The 20025-nt window shown below is 38.6% G+C and overlaps 1 protein-coding gene across 1 annotated transcript; it reads right to left on the bottom strand.

The window, feature by feature from the left end:
• Positions 1-1848: 1848 nt before the first annotated feature.
• Positions 1849-19195, bottom strand: CALB1 (calbindin 1). Its single transcript, XM_062568363.1, has 11 exons — positions 19114-19195; positions 18757-18833; positions 14068-14142; positions 7975-8058; positions 7830-7886; positions 5124-5201; positions 3060-3115; positions 2926-2965; positions 2781-2834; positions 2577-2648; positions 1849-2163 (listed from the first exon to the last, which is right to left on the bottom strand). Exons 1-11 carry the CDS (start codon positions 19193-19195, stop codon positions 2050-2052), a joined length of 789 nt encoding a protein of 262 aa, XP_062424347.1. The 3' UTR covers positions 1849-2049.
• Between the last annotated feature and the right edge of the window lie 830 nt (positions 19196-20025).

Here is a 20025-nt window from a genome sequence, read left to right as displayed (position 1 = left end):
TGTGAACAAATCTTTGACAGGTAACTTTACTCATGTTCAGGAAAAGCGATTCCAGTTTTTGTGATGACTCTTTGTCAAAACACTTTAAACATTTCATTTTTAACTGTAATGATTTTAGCAAACACTTTACATCATATCTATTACAGTATAAGTTTGGTTTTTAAATCTTTACACTTTTTAAATGTTAAAATAAGGCAAAATCCAGGGTTTCAAGTGCACAGTATGAACAATATCAATCATTTATTGTACTGATAGGCAGATAATCTATTCACTGTTCCTTCACTTGACATACACAATTATATTTCACATTGCATAGAGAAAAGAGGAGAACAAGCAGGTGAGAAGTTAAATCACTGTGCATGGAGTGGGAGTAAAGCAGTGAACATGACCAAACTGAATCTTGCTTCAATTTTTTTGTGGCTTTTCCCCTTGTCAGTGCCCCTGTCCTGCCACCATCCACTCCTTAATTTTTCCATCAGGCCCTGCTGCTCCGGGGGTATTTACTTGCCAGAGTGTGGCCTGAGTTAGAGGATTATGCCAGTGAGAGTTAAGTGATGACCTTGGATGATCTGATTCTCACTGACTGAGACCTCTTGTTTCAAATAAAATGCACTTCTTTCTGCTTGTTATATTAGATACAGGGATGTGTTTGAGAAGTTGTATATAGCTAATCTAGTAACCTAGAACTGTTTCTGAAATACAGTTTTCTGTGGAGGCAGCTTAGGTTCATTGACTTTAAGACACAGCTATTTCCTTCTTACACCAGTATACCTGGACATTTATAGAGTTGTGCTGGCATAAGACAGGTGTCAAATTAAAAGAGCCAGGCCAAAAAAATACAGATTGAAGAAGATGGTCGTTTCCATACTGTAATTCCCATTAAAAAAAAAATGTCTAGTGTAATAAAAGGCAGAGCCCACTATGTAAACTAAGTATGGTATAAAATTGTAGCAGATTTTGTCTCTTTTGGTGTTAAATTTTCATGCTGTTAGAGATTAGACATTCAATGTAAGATCCAAGGAGGCATATCTTTTTGAAACAGTTGTTTTGTCATTTCCTTGGACAAAAAAAGAATGCGGGAGATAGACAGACTAGACACCGACAGTCTTAGGATATTAAATTTAATTATAGATTGCACAGAATATGATGTAAAACCAGTGATTTACTAGAATAATTATTACCTGCGAAATGTGAAAATAGTTTAGAAAATGGATTGTCCTATTCTCTGACACAGCAGTAGTCATGAAAGGTACGCTTCTAATAGCACGTGCTGAGCTGTGTGTTAGCTGCACTACCTGCCAGTCGGTCAGGATTCCGAGACACATTACAGGCTTCTGTTTCTGAAATGCCTACGTTTAAATTTATTAAACAACTAGATTGAAAACACTATATTTTTGTCAACTACTGTATGGAGAGCTAGCCCAGATTTCCAGTGCTTGTGTTTTGTCTATATGCAATGAGTTCATAGTGAGAAGAGTGATTGAAAACTGCAGAGAGCACAGACCTGTAAGTGGGTGGTTTGACAACTGAAAATATTTCTTAGTACTGTGGTAAATTTTGGAGAACAGTCATTCCAACTCCTCTTTCCTGCTGCAAAACTATTTTTTCCCTCACATTTTTGCATTTAAAACCCCGTATTTTGTTGTAACTGGTAGAGAGATCTAGTCTTTCTCATTATAGAGATCAAGAAGAAAAAACGTTGCAGGTGTCAAAGGATATGATGACCGCAACAGTGTCAGCAGGTTTAATTTTTTTCCAGCTGTTTTTATGAAAGCAAAAAAAAAAAAAAAAAAAAAAAAACCAACCCCAACATGTTTTAATTTCTTATTGAATATACAGACTGGCCCAAACACAGACATTCTCTTTATCAATCTTATAGTTACAAAAACTGTACATTACAAACAGTATAGAAACAAACTGAAAGGAATGTGCCACACATCTTGGCTAATTTTCTATATGCAATTTAAAAATACAGCCTACTCCCTTATAGTGCACAGTTATTGTGTAGATAGAGTACATCACTAGTTAAGTGGACATGATAGAAGAGGTCTAATTTTCCTCAGCACAGAGAATAAGAGCCAGTTCTGCTCGGTAAAGCTTTCCGCCATCAGACAAGGCCATGATGCTTTTCTTGTATGTCGCAAGGTTGTTAATGTCTAATTCCTATTTAAAGAACAGATAATGCTTTATAATCCAGGTCAGTCACCAGCACGAGCAAGTTTGCTGCCAATGGCAGAAAATAAATAGGAGAAAAAAGGATATGCCCGGTCTGTCCAGCAGTAACCCAGTGAAATCTTGGTTTCTATATTTGAACATTATCCACATTATAAGCAGGTGTTAGATTGTTGATAGCTAATGTCTCAGACGCAAGCTTTTGACAGTGTTGGGATGTAATCACAACTCCCTTAGGTGAGGATTTACGCTGCTATGACATTTGCCAAGATTTTTAATTGCACTGGACTTCAGGAATTATGACTTAGAAGCTCTATATTTATCTTAATTGGGTGGATTAAAGTGCCCTTAAAATCCAAATTAAATCTAATCCCTAAGGGGAAAAAAAATCTCCATAGTCTTACCTTTTTGTTCTTTTCACACAGATCCTTCAGGAGAGCGTCAAGTTCATTTTCATCTATATAACCATTGCCATCCTGAAAAACAGTGTTATTAAGTCTTTTAAACATTTATTTTTCATTCCACAGGTTATGGCTAATTTTCCACAAGTTCAGAAAATGAGTGCCATCAAACTGCTCAAATAATACAAAGGTTTTCTGATGACTTACTTGATCATACATCTCAAAGGCTTTATTGAATTCTTTTGCACACATTTTGACACCCTAAATATGAAAAGGAGAAAAAAAAATCCATTCGTTACATCAATTGTGTGTGATGCTAGTAGTTTAATCTTAAGAACATGAAGCTTCATACCTGAAATTTAATAAGAAAATTTTCCTGTACTGGGAGTAGCCTTTGGAGAGAAAAACAAAGGTCAAAATATTTAACTGTTTCCGTAACAACAATTGGTAAGCGATATTTATTGTGAAAAAAGACCGAAGACATACCTGGCCAGTTCAGTAAGCTCCAGCTTTCCATCGTTGTTTGCATCAAACATTCTGAGCTGAAAGAATATATGTTTTTACATTACTAATCACAATTAATCCACATTAACAAAGAAAACACTTCTTTGGGAAACTTAAATTCAGTGAAATTTTGCCTTTATTTAATTCCGAAATAATAGCCCCTGGTTTTTAATCTGTTGCGTTTGCCATGCAATACATTTATGTAAAATACTGAAAAAGTAATTTATAGTAATTAATTCTACTGCAAAAGCCTCCTCAAAAGCCAGATGAGCAATTGTGATTAGCCTATTGGGAGCTTCTGCAGTGTCTACAGTGATGAATATCCCCTCTCCCAAACATGCCTCTAATCATTTATAAGTGAGGGGAGAGTTGACATGATAACATTTTACTCTTGATTTCATGATCTGATAATAGCATCATTATTCTTTATCCTTAGAAATAAAACAGCATTCAAGTAAAGCTCAGTAGAATATAAGGCATTCACTTCTTCAGACAGAAAATAATAAACATTTTTATTCAGTTGGCTGCCAGGTCTAAATGGTTAAGGAAAGGCCAGATTCTGTTTCTGTGATATATTTCAAGAAAAGAGTGAACAGATGCTGTAGAAAATCAGCAAATTTTATTAATAGTATGGAAATGGTAAAGTAAATGCCTTCAGATAATTATAATTAAATGACAGGAATAAATATAATGTAATTTGACGAAATGACTGAATACTGGTGCTAATAATTTTTAATCATCCTATTATATTAAAGTGGTTTCAACAGTTGCGAGGGTGAGCTCCTCCTGCTTAAAAGGCACAAACAGCTTATATTCACTATTAGAAGTCACTGGAGATATTATACCCGCCTGGGACTTCTTCTCCCACTTTTATGTCTGTATAGCATCATTTTTCTGGTTTCATATGTTACTTTGCCTTTGCTGTATAAAATAATCACAATGCAGCAAGCTGTACAAAACATTGTTAGACATTGTGCTGAAAACACCCACACTCTCTCCCATCATTTTCAATCCTATTAATTTTAGATGTAATATTTCGATAAGAGGAAAAACAGAATCCTGTACTAAGTGTGTATCTTTTTAAATATGGAAATAATGCTGTGAAAAAGACCCAATTTCTCTTTGGCAATACACAATAGATGGCAAGGAAGACTAATAAAAGAAATTCTATGAACATCCATTTCTATGTAATACCCTGTTTCCCTTTAACCCTTTCTTCCCCTTTTTTCTGCCTTGCCTGCTTTTCAGGTGAACAGAGATTTACATCAGTAAGTAAAGGCAGCTCTAATATTAACATTTTTTGATTTCAAGACAAAACTTAGTTGGTAAAACAGGGATCCAATGTTATACATTTGTTTTCCTGAGGACAAAAATTCAGAATCTTTTCCTCCTTGAAACGTCCATGCAGAAGGCCACCCTGGTCTGTGCGGCCGAGTCCTGCAGCGCTGGGCTGGGAGCAATGCCCTTGGGAGGGGCGGCTTTAATGCCTGGTTCTGGTATTTTCCTAAAATACTCCTTTCTCCTCCTTACAGGGAGGAGATAGGGAAGAGAGGGATGTTGTAAATGCAATAAGAAACTGCTGGGTGCTGATGGCATTTGAGACGAGAGAGAAGCCCTACAGTGCTCTAGGAAGACAGAACATAAAAAATAGCCCCCAAATTAAACATAATAACATAATTAATCTTATCATAGCCACTACTTTTCTTCTATAAACTGCGAAGACTTCGCTTTTACATCTGATTGCACAAGGAAGCATATCAGGGAAAATTCTTTGCACGATGCTGTGTATGGTATGGTCTAATACTACATAAAAACCGAGAAGATTCAAAATTCCTGCAAATCTTTTTTAGCAGCGTTGCCAACTTTCGATGTGCCATCCAAGCTCTGCAGCTGCATGCACACGCTGCGATGTGTGTTCGGATGGCCGAAGCAGGCTGATCAGGGGCCTGGAGGGGGTCTTTATGGCATTCGGAGCCTTTCAGTGGCTAGAGAGAAACACAGCTCGGATTAATCCAGTCTGGATGAAATACCTGTAAATAATCTTACCATTATTTCTGTGTATTCCGTTAGCTTTGAGTCTTCAATCTGCTTATTTGCTTTCTGTAATAAATCTTTCAAGAAGCTCTGTTAAAAGAAATAGAGGAGTAACAGGTGAGTTTTTGTCTACAGTATAAAATGCTTGACTTGCTAACTTTGGAGTAAAATGATGGGAAATACTATTACTCTCACTTTAATTTGACTAATGTAGTACAAAATAAGTATGAAAATAAGTAGCAATTTACAATTAAGAATACAACGGTTTCTTTTGACCAATTCAAGTATACTGCACAGTCTAATTTGGAAAAAGTGACTCATAAAACTTTATGCATTATATGCCATTTGCTGTCTGAGAGTTTGGAAAAATAGATTGTCCTCCAAGTATACTGTTTCCTAATCAACTCTATCAGTAAATTGCATTAATTAACCTTGAAGCTGCTTGGAAAACTTGGATGCCTAATCTCTTCTTGCAACATAGGAACAAATTTACAGAAAAGATCAATGATTAATCAAATTTTCTACTTGCCTATGGCAGTACCTGATGCTAGAAGTGAACACGTGAACTTATGTTGCTCCATCTCACCTTATATTTCAGATATATGCAGCCAATTTTATTATTTTTTTAAAAAAAGAATTTGACATGGTATCCTATGACTTTCATCAGCAGCCATTTCACCTTTGAAGAATAAAATTGTTTCCTCCATTCACAGATTGAAATTGCTTAGTTTTGTGACAATAAAAAAGAAAAATATCTATTTATTTAACCAAGGCTCTACATGACCTGAAATTTCTGTAGGTCTCTCAGTGCTCAATGAAATACTTAATAACTCCTCTCATTAGTTTCATTAGCATCATTGTCTCTTTGGAATTTGGGCCTCATTTCAAGATAGAACAGCTCCTAAGAAAATCTCGTTCTATACAGATGACATCCTTGAACTTGTGTTAATGCTCGTATTAGTGATAGCCAGTATAGTTCTCCCAGCCTGACCCCTTCTGTACTGAAAGGCCTTCTTATGATTTTGTATACAGGGAACACCATAGAAGCATTGCAAATAGACATTCTAGAGACGTGTTTAATCTTGTGTGCTTTTGATAGAAAATTGGAGTGGAAAGGATTTTGAAAGCTATCTAGTACACCATGTCTCAAGACAAGACCATCTATATCTAACCTTTTTGGTTTCTAATCTGAGACATTTTCTGACCACTCCTATATACAGCGATGGGGAGTCTACCTCCTCTTCCACTGCTATTATTATTGTTAAAGTTATCCCACTAAATTTCCAGCTAAATTTATCTTAAAAAGTGATAAGTGGGTATACTCCTTACAGAACATGTACTTAAATGTTTGGACTTTTCAAGAAATATTGATCAGTCCTAAAAATAAACTGGAAATTTGTGGCTTATTTTCAAAGTTTTAAAATGATGCTATTTCTCTGCTGCAGATAAGGTCTCTCAGCCTAGGATACATGAGACCATCAGGGATCCAGGTCAAATTTCTTAATTCTCCAGCTGATCCTCCATGAGCCCTGCCTTTTAGTGTCTGCTTCAAATTACAATAGCTGGCAGCAGTGCCTAAGGGCCTGTCTAACAACTGGGAAGTTCTCAGTGTTATGTGCATGACCCATAACTTGATCCTACAAACTTTTGATCCACCAAATCTGTCTGAGGATTGCCTTGAGGCAGAATCCTGACCAAACATTATACAGATATGATACTCAAAGAGGAAGGGAAAAAGAAAAAAAGAAAAAAAAAAGGAAAAAAATGGAATTTTTAATGCATTCCTAAAATGCATTCTAAAATGCATTTTAGTGCATTCTCCTTTTTAAAGAAAAGAGCTGCAAGGATTTCAAACAGCTTGACCTGCAGGTTAATGCTTACGTAGCTCTTCTTTAGAATGCCACATATGGGCAATATAGTCCAGATTAAATGAATGAATGCTGCTAGGTCTTTCTCTGGCTATGGGTTGTTTTGGAACCTCTGAGTTTAAAGCTGCAGTAACTAACTGTGTGTAATTAAACCGTGGACAAAAAGTACCCTCCAACTCCCAGTTTACTTCCCCAGGCATAGCCAGCATTTACAAGTTTGTTAGTTTTATGATCATAGAAGAAATTCAGTCTAGTTTTAAGCTTTGTTAAGTCTGTAAGGATAAGATAGTTAATGGAATAATCTTGGTTCTACTCTTCTTTGCGAATAATGAAGTTGATACCAAATTCCTGCTAAGCTAACCGAGTGTAGGCAAAGCAATTCCAGTTGTGTTGACCTAACAGTACTACAGTATAAACAGCAGCATTACAAGATATTCAAGGGAGTATAATTTGTTTGGTAGCATAGTGATTAATGACAGGAATGCCCTTGGAAAAAAACCAACCAAACAAACAAAAAACCCACAGTCTTCTCCCTAAAATGCCAAAAGAAGAAGAGCAGAGCTTTCAGAGACCTATCTGTGTTCCCAGGGCCAAAATCATCTTACTTCTAAGCTAAAGTATCTGCTGCCTTGAGGCAAACATCAATCGCACTAAACGAGCATTTTTAGAAACATCTATCAGAGTTGAGTTTCACTTAAACTAATTTACCGATGATAAAAGCATCATCTAATTGTATTGTCTTCTAGTAATGTTTGAAATGCAAAAACATGCAATGGTGGGTGTCTGAAGAAACAGCAGCACAGGCTGTAATCCAATTCACACTCATGCATACCCACAGATACCAGTTTACCTTTAGTTCCTCAGAATCAATGAAGCCACTGTGGTCACTGTCATATTTTCTCCATGTCTGCAATCAGAACACAAAAGATATAATTATATATTCTTGTAAAGCTAGGCTTGAATGACTTTACATAGGGAAAAGTGTCATACTGTACCTGCATGAAATCTTCACTTGACTTTAGCTGCTGGCACCTAAAGAACAACAGGAAATTTTCTTCTGTCGGTAATATCTGAGCAAGCTGTAATAGATTTTAAGAAAGATTAAAGTTTCGTTCCTCATTAGGCAAACTGAGCCTTTAAAAGCATATGAAATTCTTTGTGATCAGACTGCCTTATTCAGCTAAGAAGAATTAAAATTCAAGTTTTGTTACCCATTTCTGTCATTATATCTTTGGTGGATATGTGGAGCCCACAAGCAAGAATGATGTTACATTGCTCTCCAGGCAAGAGAGACTACATGAGTAAGTGTATGTATAAGTAAGAGCAATTGCAAGCTCTTACTCCCAGTTCCCTGACACCAGTGAATTGGTCTCCTATAATCCCACTGAAGGTACTGGGAAGCTCCCATGGAATTGAGCTGCGCCTCGAGCTGGCAATTCAGTCTCAGTTCCGGATGTGCTGCTAGCAGAGGATTTCTCCAGAGCGAGGACCTGGCCAGCAGCTCTCTCCTGCGCTCGGCAGACGTCGGCGTCCCCCAGCGTGAGGACGGCACGTCGAACACGCCGCGTCTCAGACCTCCTCTCCTCTGCTTTCCCGGCTGCCAGGGTTTATCGCTCCAGCCTACAAGAAGGCGCTGTGAGAAACTTCATCCCTTAGGTGGAAATGTTTGGAAGATGCCTTTGAAAAGCCACTGGCTTGAAGCTTTGCCGTATTCATCAAGACTGAACAGAACTGACAGTCAGGGAGACAGGGAGGAAAAAGCTGTTCAGTAAAGGGGTAACTAGGGAAAGAGAGGGAAAAAAATCACTCATGAAAAGTTAAGATCAGTGGTGAAAATGGTGAAAACTTTGGTACAGTGTAAAGAGGAAAGCAGAAAAGAGGGATGGTTAGAGAGTGAATGAAGACCATGAATTAAGAAAGCAAGGAAAAAAGACTACTGACAGGTACCGAGCAAAACTAAAAGGAGAACAGTTCTTTTTACTGAGTAAAAGGAAAAAGGAGCACAGATGTGAAGACTACACATATGTAAGGAAAGCAGAAAAAATAAAAAAAAGAGAGAAAATGAATTAAAGCAGGGAGGGTAAGGGGATGGCAATGGGTGATCATTTGTCAGGCTCAGAGATGTGTTCAAGATGAGCTATAAATACCAGAAAGAAATTTAAATGAATTTTAGCCCTGCAAAATCAGGAGTGGTTCTTCCAATGTCTGTGCTCATATAAAAGCTTTTTTATAAAATCAGACATTACTGCACTGATTATTGAAAATGTTCATTTACTATAACTCAATTTTGGCCACTGAAAAATGTCTAAGACGGAGAGTGTGCTATATAATTTAATGTAAAATCATGATTTGCTTTTAACAAAAGCCCAGTATCCATTCTGTGCTCAAAGTGTATGAAATGTGTTTTGATTAAAGAAAACTTTTTACTTGAAGAATAGACCAGCTGTGCTTACTAGGAGGAGAGAATGGAGAAGCGAGGATTTCTTAGCTGCATTATTTTATGAAAAATTACATCTGCAGACTTCTTGGAGCCTCGTGTTAAAATTTTGGTTCAAACTTCTGTTTCTGTGCATTCAATTCACACCCTAAAATCCCTTAATCTGCCTATTTCAGTGAAAATGCCCTAATCGCTCAGGCTTTTTTATTGTATTCCAGTGGCGCCTTAGGCAACTTCAGCTTGCTCTCAGTCTGCAGGCGCAGCAAGGAGATGGAGACAGATCTCTAGTTTCTCTGAAATTATCCGCACGAGAAATCCATCATATTCGCTAACTGTTGGTACATCTGAAAGCACACATCGGAGCAAACTTCCCAGAGAAATGGAGCAGTTGATTACAGACTATCAAGCACATCAGAGAGCATTCTGAGTGCTTTTGCTAAATGGCTGCATGTCAAATCTAATCAACTTAAACAATGTTTTTGTCAGCGACTTTCCAAATTCTACTCCATTACAGACAGAAACAGAGTATACACATGTGGATAAGTACCTGTTTGTATGTACGTAGTAGCTTAGTATTGATTTATGAAAAAAATTGCCTTTTTCTCTGCCATGACAGCGGGCTTTAGCTTTAGGGGTAAATCAGTTCTTCCTAGTCAAGAACAAACGTTGAACGGAGGACGGATTTATAATAATAAATGGGGGGGGTGAGGATTACAATAATGGGAAAGAGTTTATGGGAATCATAAAAAAAGTCATAATCAGTGGGACAGCTAGGCCAGTACTTGCCACAACTAGAAAATAGGAAAACTAAGCCTGTTTCTTCTTGCCAGAATGAAATTTATATAATGCTGTAGCAAGTTCCCCTTGTGAGCTGCATATTACTTTTTTTTCAGGCTAATCTTTTTTGCTAGATACTTTTCTGTGTGAATTGCACACTGGGCCAGCACAGTGCAAGTCTGAGACTATGGCTGCTTTAATGTCGGGTTATAGGCCCATGCATTTATACCACTGGCCAGAAAACCTAGAAAGGCCTGAGGAACATGTGAAACAGCTGCTTGGATTACTCTGTGTGGGATTTTGGGCTCCTTACAACATCTTACAACACTTTGTTCCTATATGTGGGAACATACCTGACATAGGAAATACCCATTTGCTTTGGGGAGGATATTTTCTATGAAAAGAAATAAGAAAAGTATGATTTGGTTTTAGAAAATCCTTGCCTAAATGCAGGATAAGTCTGATGCAATTCCACCAACGTATACTTGATGCCTAAACGGGTAGGAATCCGTTCCTAGATTACAACAGAATCAGAATGAAACCCTCGTGAACGAGTCCCGGCTTCCCTGTCAGAGACGCGCTGAAGCGCTCCTTAGAAACGTACAACTATTGCAAAAGTCTCCTGTGTGGTGTACCGTTACCTATAGCTACCTTTGGTGAGTTTGCAAGGCTGCTAAATGGGAAAGAGTAACTTTCCAAGAATCATTAACAACTCACTAGCAGTACCAAACTGAAGTGCAGAATCCATTGCCTCTGGGAGAAAATTACCTTATTTTAAGCTGCTGCCTCTCTCTCCTGCCCTTTGCAACTCTCACACAGAGAAATGCATAGGCTTTTACTTTTAAAAGATGTTGTAGCTCAATATCCAAGGCATTAGCTCAGACTTTTGACAAAAATAGGTCTTTCCCATTTTCTTTCATGTGCTTTAGGATCATAGAGACAATCTAGCCAAAGAGAAGTCCGGTTCTTCTAGCTCTTCCTAGAATAGGATTAAATTGCTTTTTTCATTGAGAGATTGTATTACTAAGGTATGGGAAAATCATGGGAAAAATCACAGCTTGACTTCCAGGTATACCACTACTGAGAGGAAATATAGAAACCTGTTGCTATTTCTAAAAAAAAAAAAAAAAAAAAAAAGACTTCTTTCTGAAGATAAATGTAGGGGGAATCCAAGAATCTGTTTGAGTAGATGTGGATTTCTACACATTCTCATTCGTAGTGGCAGACTCGCAAGGAGCGATGATGGTTTAGTGAAGATTTCTCTGAGCTCTGCTTTCTTTATGGAGAACATCAGCTATTTCTGCATCATGAGCAACAGAGAACGATCCCAGCGATCGAGGCTGGCTTGACTTCTCTCCACTCAGCCGTAAGCTTGTGAGAGGTTGGAGATAAAGTTTTATAGGTTACCTAACAGGAAAAATGCTTTCAATACTTAAAACAAGATCAGAACCATTTTCTAGAAATTATTCTCTAAGTAAATTGTAGTGATACTTAATGCTATTTAAATTCATTATAATTCATATAATTATAAATATAACACTTAAAAATCCTAGAATAGAGGATTGAAGTAAAAAGAATATTAGTTACTTTTGGTAGTAGGCTTTCAAATAATTTGAATGTGGAAATACCAACACTGTGAGTTTCAAAACCTTGGGCTCCCACATCTACATTTGAGTGAAAGCTTTGATCTGAATGAGTACAAAAGGGGAAGGAAAGGTCTCTTCCAAAAGAAAAGCAAGTGACCAGGTCAGATGCTACCTACAGCTGGAGGGCACTGAAGAAAAGCTAGTGCATTACCTGCAGCGTGTTCCCTAAGACAGAATATACACTTTATCCAAACACCAAGTTGAAAATCTGCTCCTTCCTCTGGGAAGCCACTGAGGCCTCCTCTTCCTCGCAGTCAACAGACCTTTTCTGGAAACTTGTTATTCACTAGGACACGTTCCTTCAGGTGCTGTGGTATTCATTACAACGGCTGCGACTCCGAATACCTTTACACAAGCTTTTCAAACCACGTTCATACACTTTTTCAGAAAAACTAGTTGATGTACAATGTAATTGAGATGGGAGCAATCTGGAATTACTGGACATTTTTATTCATAAGGGAACAGAATCAAGTCCAAATATTAACTTTAATGTCGTACTGCTCTGCACATACAACATATTTTGTCTGAGTCCCATCAGCACTTTCCAAATCAAGCTTCATGCTGATGTAAGTGAAACGAAATATAGCTTTGGGTTTAGAAAACTGCTGTATTAAGGCAGAAGAAGCCTTCAGCCAGAGAACTGAGCATTCTCCACGGTCAATGGCTTCACTGGATGTTGAGCATGTCTAGCAATTCACTGGACAAGGTAATCACCTCACTGTACTAGACCATAATGGATTTGCTCACCTTTACCTATAAGGTCAATAGTAGAAACAGTAACTGAAAGGTAAAAGTCTCAGTTATCTTTTCTAAGTAAACAGCCACAGAATTTTTCAGGCACTGGCTGCACTTTCTTCTCACATACAGTACCTGCTATTACACTCATTTCAAAATACTAAATTAAACAAGATTATTCAATACCAAATGAATAAACAATTGTTAGTGCAAAAATAAACACGTTAGTCCAAGTAAGCACTAGCTATTTTTAGATGCATTTGAATTATTTGACCGATGCTAAATATTGTCAAAAGGTGCATTTTTAAAAATCAGTTGCTGCAAGAAACTGCAAGTGAAACAAGCTGTTCATATTTCCATGGAAGTTGAGTCTTAATTTGATACTCATTTAAACAAGTATGTAGAATTCAGACACAGGGAAGAGGAGAAAAGATACCTTGGGATGATCTATTACATCAGCACTACTGCTTCCTACTGACTTTTATAGACTCTGTTCAGTCCTCTATTTTAAAAATAGCTACTGACATGAAGCTGGTCACTGTAGAAATTTTGAAGACCTGGTTTGCTTCCAGCTGTTTCTTAATTAGTTCTCTATGTCAAATTTCTTATTACCAGAAAAAAATATATAATAGCATTTAATGATAAATGAGTGCAGTCTCACTGCACTCAGTGTGACATAAATGACTCATAGATTTATGCTTGAAATAGTAGTTTCTCAAACCGTAACCCTAAGAAATCTCCTTTTTGATATGCAGCATCGAAAAGTGAAGGCAACAGAAAAGACAGCAGTTGCCCGCTTCCTGCGTTATAAAATTGTTGAGAGCTGGGCAAGGGTAAAAGAGATTGGCTGGCTGCATCTTCGTCTTTTTTGGAAAGCCAATTAAGCCAGTTAAGGAACAACAGATTTTTCTGCCTAAAGTTCTGTTAAAGTGCAGTAAAGGAATTCATAAGAAATCCAGATCTTTCACAAACTGCATCACAACTACTATTAAAGCTTTGTTTAAATTTACTATGACTATTATGCTCCATGCTATTTTACCATATATGAATTTTTTTAAAATAGACTATACGCTACAACTGCCACATTGCATTCCTTTGTGTTACTCTCACTAAAGGAGTTGTAACAAAGCATTAGTTTAAAATCATGTGTAGAAATAATTCACATATACCCTTCATACCTTAAATTTCTGAAATTTAGCTATTAGCTACTTTGCAGGAAAACTAAATTGCTGTTGATGTTTATATGCACTGAATAAAGCCTGCAAAGTTCAAAGAAGTGCAGTGAAATGTCTGAAAAGTGCTAAATAATATTGTTCTTTTTGGTAATGAAAAAATTTCATTAGTGGAAAAATACTGAAGATCCTGAGACAGAAGAAATTTTCCATGTTACTGAAAATCAAAAATATTTACATGTTTTGCTCATATTGTTCTGTCCTAAATGTATTTTCTACAGGTAAACATGTCAGTACTTTGTTATAAAGTGACTCTCTTACCTCAACTATTCCTATTTTTCCATCAGTAGTCTTCCCATATTGGTCCACAAAAGCTTTCATTTCAGGTGTTAAATCCTGGAAAGTTACAATGAGAGCATCGTTATTTTTAAGATGTAGAGAAACACATGCAAAGTGCTTGAACATTCTATTTATTATTATTATTCTATTCTATTAATTATTTGCAAATAATAACATACTACCTTTAACTTAATACTCACACTTACTACAGCTAGATTCCTCCAGTTTAAATGAAAAATGAAATTGAGTATTTTTTTATGGTGAATAATTTTATTGTGGTAAATTTTATTTCCCAAGGAATAATAATATAGTCAATGTGAATGACTGGCATCTAAACACTTTGAACTTCTATTTTAGTTTACAGAATGAGAAAATTATAGACAAATGTGCTGGAAGATATAGCAGCTCCTTTGATTAAGAATGACAGTGAAGTTCACAGGTTATTAGTCAAGTTTCTCTCTCTCTTTTTTTCCTTTGTAAATGAATAACCTGAAGGCAGTGCAAAATCCTTCAAAATAAGGAACATTTTAGTATAAAGTATAAAGGCCAAAACAGCCTTTCCAAATCTTTGAGCTGATCTGACCTGAACAACGGATGCTATTTTAATCCCAAAACAACCCACGAGGATAACACATTTTTCAATATTTAGTTGTCATAAAAACAGAATCCAGATTTCACTGCTGTAATGTAGAAGCAGGCTTGGGAAGGAGAAAGCTTGGAACAGTACCTTAAATCCGACTAGGTAATGCCAGCGTAACTGTTCTTTGTATAAATTATGGCCCCTACTCTACACTTGTTTCAAAGGCTACCTCCACTTCAGGCTATGGCAAAGGTGTCACTCCCGGGGTGAACATCTGAATATTTGATCTGACACTCGGACTTGATGTGCTTTGCTTTGATATAAGCTGCCATCAACCTTCAATACTGATGAATCCATTTTATTATTCTTGGTGTTTCTTATAGGTCTGAGTTAGCAAAGCCAGGCAGGAAGAAGCAGGGCTACAGCTATACTAAAATAATTAATAATTCTACGGTTATAGATGAAGATACAGCAGTCTTTGGAAATTTTAGTTGCTCTAATGATGTGTTATATAGGCCCTAAGTGATTCTCTCACTGGAGACATAAGGAATTTCAGCTGTGTGAAGTCTATTGTAGTTTGTCCCAAATTTGATCTACCAAAACTTACTAAAATGTCAGTTCTTTGTAGCTGATACAATCATGGCCTAGTGTCCTATTTCTGCCAAAGTCATCCATGGCAGGTTAGTAATTTGTGATGGCTTTAATTAAGATGTGATTATTAATAAAATGCACTTCAATGTCACCTTTCATCAAATGATCCCAAAGAGGGGACAAGAGTGCTTAGAAGTTAAAATGAAGAATTTGGACACAGGGGTTTTAATCAGTCCTGGTTAAATATTTCACTAATCTCTCAAGTAGCACCTCCACAATGCCAGACAGTGTCCAACCATTGAAGGTGGCATAGTTACTTACAGGCTGAACAAAACAGAACTCCTCTAATCTGCTAATACGTTCTTTAGAAAGTTATTTTTTTTCCTGATGTTCATTTCAGCTGCTCTGAAGCTGATTGAGTTATTTAAGTCATATTATTCAAATAAATGTATTCAGACAGTAATTTTGCCTAAATTTAACCAAGCGTAGTCCTAATCTTGTTACAGATGCAGTGCTCTGTGAATTAAATTAAGAAACTAACCCTTCACACCTCACTCTCCCCTCTTAAAAATTAAGAGATATTCATCCAGCTGAGTGGAACTGCGGAAAAAATAGCTTTTTTGGAATGATTTGAAAATCTAAGGATAGATGGCAGTACAGGAAAACATGATTACATATATAAATACCTATTAAATCCCATATTTTTATGATTTGGAAAAATATTGTCGTTTTCTATATGCAGAGAAAGTAAGACACAGATGTGGAATAGCTCATCCAAGATCCACCCACTGAGTCTCTATCAGCCCCTGTGCTAGCCACTACACCCCAGCACACCTCTTAGCAACTGGCAGGCCTAAATAGAGACCGTGCTGCGTAAAAGACAGGATGCAATAAATAGAAGCTATGCTTATATATTTATATATAAGCACTTTTCATCTTTGTGAAGTGGTATTTCTTTCAACATGCCTGAAAGTATAGTAGAACAATCTAGTACTTCGCATAAGGTGTAAAGTGAAAAGACAGAGTTACCAAAGAAAAGCTCAAGCCCTGAAACCTCCAGTTACAAATCTGCCCTCCAGAGTGATGATAGTTCCCATCACGGTGTGGACATGAATCTGGTTGCATGCTACTGCGCCTTTCAACACAAAGCAGTTGTAAAAGTATGGATTTTCTAAGTGGATTAATAAAAGTATTAGAATTAGAACATAATTAGAACAGTTCTGTAATTAGGAAGAATATTGGGAAATGCTAAATCATCTTATTCAATGACAGAATCGATGTGATTCTTTAATGCATATGGCATGACTGATGTAAAATCTAGCTATGAAGAATGCATAATTGAATATTTCAAAAATAGTGAGCAGGAGAGTGACCTGAAATGCAGAAGTTAATGATGACAAAGAAGCTTTGGGGTGTTAAAAGAAGGACAGAGAAGGAAATTGCATATAACTTACACTAGTTTCTCATTGTGTCCCTTCTGGTAAAAGAAAAGAAATTTAGGGCTACTGAATTTGTTTCCTGTGAGATGAGACACAATCTAATGAGATGCTTGTTTGGCAAGTGAGCCTTCAAATCCAAAAATCAGCTTGGATTTGAAACCTAAGATGGCATATATCCGTAATCTAGAAAAAGACTTCAGGGATCAAGGTATCATCAAGCAAAGGCAGCGCCAATAGATGAAGTACTGATTTTAGTGTTGCTACTGTAGATTGGTCTTTTCAGCTGAACCTTTCAAAAATAGGCTTGAATCAGAGAAATGGCAAAGGAAAAACTTAATTAAACACCTAAGCATTTTCAAAATACAATGTGATTGCAGGCAGAGGTCATAGAAAAAGCATAAATGATAAAGCAGGTAGCAGATATAAATAATTCTGCGAGGCTTTTTCATGTCTCTTTTCTTTAAGAGAAGATGCACACTTGCTTTGAAAGACAAAATATTCTGATTTTAAGATGGTAAATATTTTTTTCCTGATCTAGAGCTTCGAATTCATTTTTTAACTTCTGAATATTATATCAACATTGTTACTAAGAATGCCATTCATACTAAATATACACAAGCTTTAATATATTCTTTCTAATGAATGTGCTTAGGATTCCTGCACTCCAATATGGGAGAGAGATTTGTTCTATTGAAATACTTAAAAGGTAAAGCATTTGAAATTATGTTTAATCTTTCCTCTGCAAAGAAAAGTAGGCTTTATTTTCATTTAGAAACTTCATTCCTTGCATAATTTTCTGGTTTTTGAGGTCTTTTAAAATTTTAGTTCTAATTTACACTTATGCAAATGTATGCCTACCTCGATGGCTATACGAAGAATTAACTGGTACTAAGATTTCAGTAACATTAGAAGCATTGCTGGGAAACAGCTTTTTCAGCTACATGGCTAATTCATACAACTAATAGCAAGATACCTTCTTCCACAAATTAAATGAAGATGCATATTTTCTGGTATTTACATTTAAGATATATAGCATTGTTAAAGAAAAGTTAATTATTGAAAAGCTATTGCTCACTTTGAAGATATTCTTATACAAAGTAATAATCTACTTCACCCACTCACACATGTCATCTAGTTAGTATAATTTCATTTTCTGTTACTTCAGGAGTAAATATTTTAGCATAGATTGTTCAAATAGATTCATTATACAATGTATTTTAGCTTGATGCTAAGTGACCTATTTTATAAACTAATTGTTTTAAATGTATTTTAATTGTTGAAAAGACATTGCTTCTATTATAGTTCAAATCTTTACAGGAATCATTTGTTTCTCTCTCTCTCTCTCTTTTCTCCCCAAGTGGGTGCAGTTTGTAAGAAAGTTATAATTAACGCTTTAATAACTCATGCACAAAATTGTCTTCACAACATTGTCAAAAACTTTGCTGTCCCTCTGAACAACAGTTACTACCAGAATTGGGTGCTGCTATTCCTAATGTGTAACTGGTGAAGGGCAAAAAGTAGTTAGCAATCATCTGCAGGTCTATTTATTGACCAGCAAGGGGCAGAAATGCATTTCCGCCTGCACTGCCCATTAACCACGGAGTTAAAATAGAGTCTAACTTGGAGGGTTTTTTCCCTTTCTTTTCTTTTTCCTTTTTTTTTTTTTTTTTTTTTTTTTTAATATTAGTACATATCTGGACCAGGTAAGGGTGCAATGAGACAATGAGACAAGGTCCCACCAATGACGAAAGGAAAAATTGCATGCATTTATTGACTTTTCCTTTTAAGCACTACAAGGAGTACCAACTCGTAGCCTGGTGAGGTTTAAAAGGGACCTGCTCTCGAGGGACGTGGACCCTGGCCTTGCATTTCCAAAGCTTCTGATTTATTTTGTTTGGAATCTGCTCTTTTCTAACCGTTCTGCTGCCCTTTGCTGGATCAGTCAGTGCACTGACAGTGTGACGGCAGGAGGGAGTGGAAGGACCGGGGCACTGGAGTTTGCTCGAGAAAACTCTTCTTTCCCGGCGAAGACAGAAAACGCAGGGTGAAACATTAACCTACCAAGCCTGCCTTCTTCCGCGCCTGCTGCAGCTCCTGGATGAAGTTCTGTAGCTCCTTTCCATCCATGTACCCATTGCCTACAACAGAAAGAGTTACGGTTGCTGTCACTGATCCCTCCAACTTTCTCCGCTCTTCCCGCCGCCGCTGGAAGCGACGTCTCGCCCGTGTGCTCCCGGCTCTCTTCGCAGCCCGCTCGGCCCCAGCCCCTGCCTCCCCCGGCCCCGGGGGCTGCGCCAGACCCCCGCGGGGCGCGGAGCGGCGCGGGCGCGGAGCGGCGGCTGGGCGGGGGGCGGTGGGAGCCCCCCGAGCGCCCCGCGGGCCTGCCCCCCGCCCCCGCCCCGGGCGAAAGGTAGTCACCGTCGGAGTCGTAGTGGTGCCAGATCTCGAAAAACTGGGCGGCCGAGATCTCCACGCCCTGCAGGTGGGTCTCCGCCGTCATGGTGCGGCGCGGCGCGGCGCGGAGGGGCGCGGAGGGGCGCGGAGGGGCGCGGCGGGCGCTGTCCGCGGTGCTGCTCTACCCGCGGCTCCGGCGGCGGCGGCGGCGGCGGCTCCGGCGGCGGCTCCGGCTCCTCCCGCCGCCGCCCGCCGAGGGCTCTTTATGGGAGCGGCGGCGGCGGCCCCTCCCCCGGCGCTGCCCTCCCCGCCGGCGGCTCCGCGCGGCCGCCCCGGCGCGCCCGGAGCCGCCCCCCGCCCGCGGGCCGAGCCCTCCCGCGACGCTCAGCCGGCCGCGCAGCGCGGTCCCCTGCGGGCGGCGGCGGCCGCGCCGTCGTCCGTGCCCGCGGCACACCGCGGGGGGCAGAGCGAGCACAGTCCCCCGGGCTCGCCAGTGGATTTCCATTTGGGAAAGGGTCCTGGGCGTCAGAGCCCAGCAAACGGTGCTGAAGGCGGTTCCTGTACAGAAAAGTGACAAGACACCATGGCTCAGGGGACTGTGGGTGCAAGGAATCAGCCTTGGTACACCACTTTTGACTGCTCTGTTTCCTGCAGATAGCTCCACAAAGAATTAATCTTTGGAGTGCTGCAAGTCTTTAAAAGACCTATTGCCATATCATGGAAACTGGCATGGTGAATTTAGAGATATTGGCTGTGGTGGCAGGTACTTCCATCCCAAGAGGCAGTTACGAAAGACCACACTAACAAGTTATTTTCTCCCAGGGCTGAAACGTGGAAGATACTGCCACAGTCACTTCTGACTGGGCAATAGCTTTTTTGGTAGGACCAGCTTTGGAGGCTAGACCTCCTACAGCAGTGGGTTGTATTGGGATGGAG

This window comes from Rhea pennata, chromosome 2 (genome assembly GCF_028389875.1).
Source record: "Rhea pennata isolate bPtePen1 chromosome 2, bPtePen1.pri, whole genome shotgun sequence".
NCBI lineage: Eukaryota > Metazoa > Chordata > Aves > Rheiformes > Rheidae > Rhea > Rhea pennata.
Note: the sequence above shows the minus strand (reverse complement) of the source record. Positions and strands in the feature narration are given on the sequence as shown.

Coding starts and splice junctions, on each gene's coding strand:
- CALB1 (XM_062568363.1), bottom strand. CDS start 19,195: ATGACGGCGGAGACCCACCTGCAGGGCGTGGAGATCTCGGCCGCCCAG. Junction 2,835..2,925: donor ATTTTCTTATTAAATTTCAG/GTATGAAGCTTC, acceptor TTTCATATTTAG/GGTGTCAAAATGTGTGCAAA. Junction 2,649..2,780: donor CCTTTGAGATGTATGATCAA/GTAAGTCATCAG, acceptor ACTGTTTTTCAG/GATGGCAATGGTTATATAGA.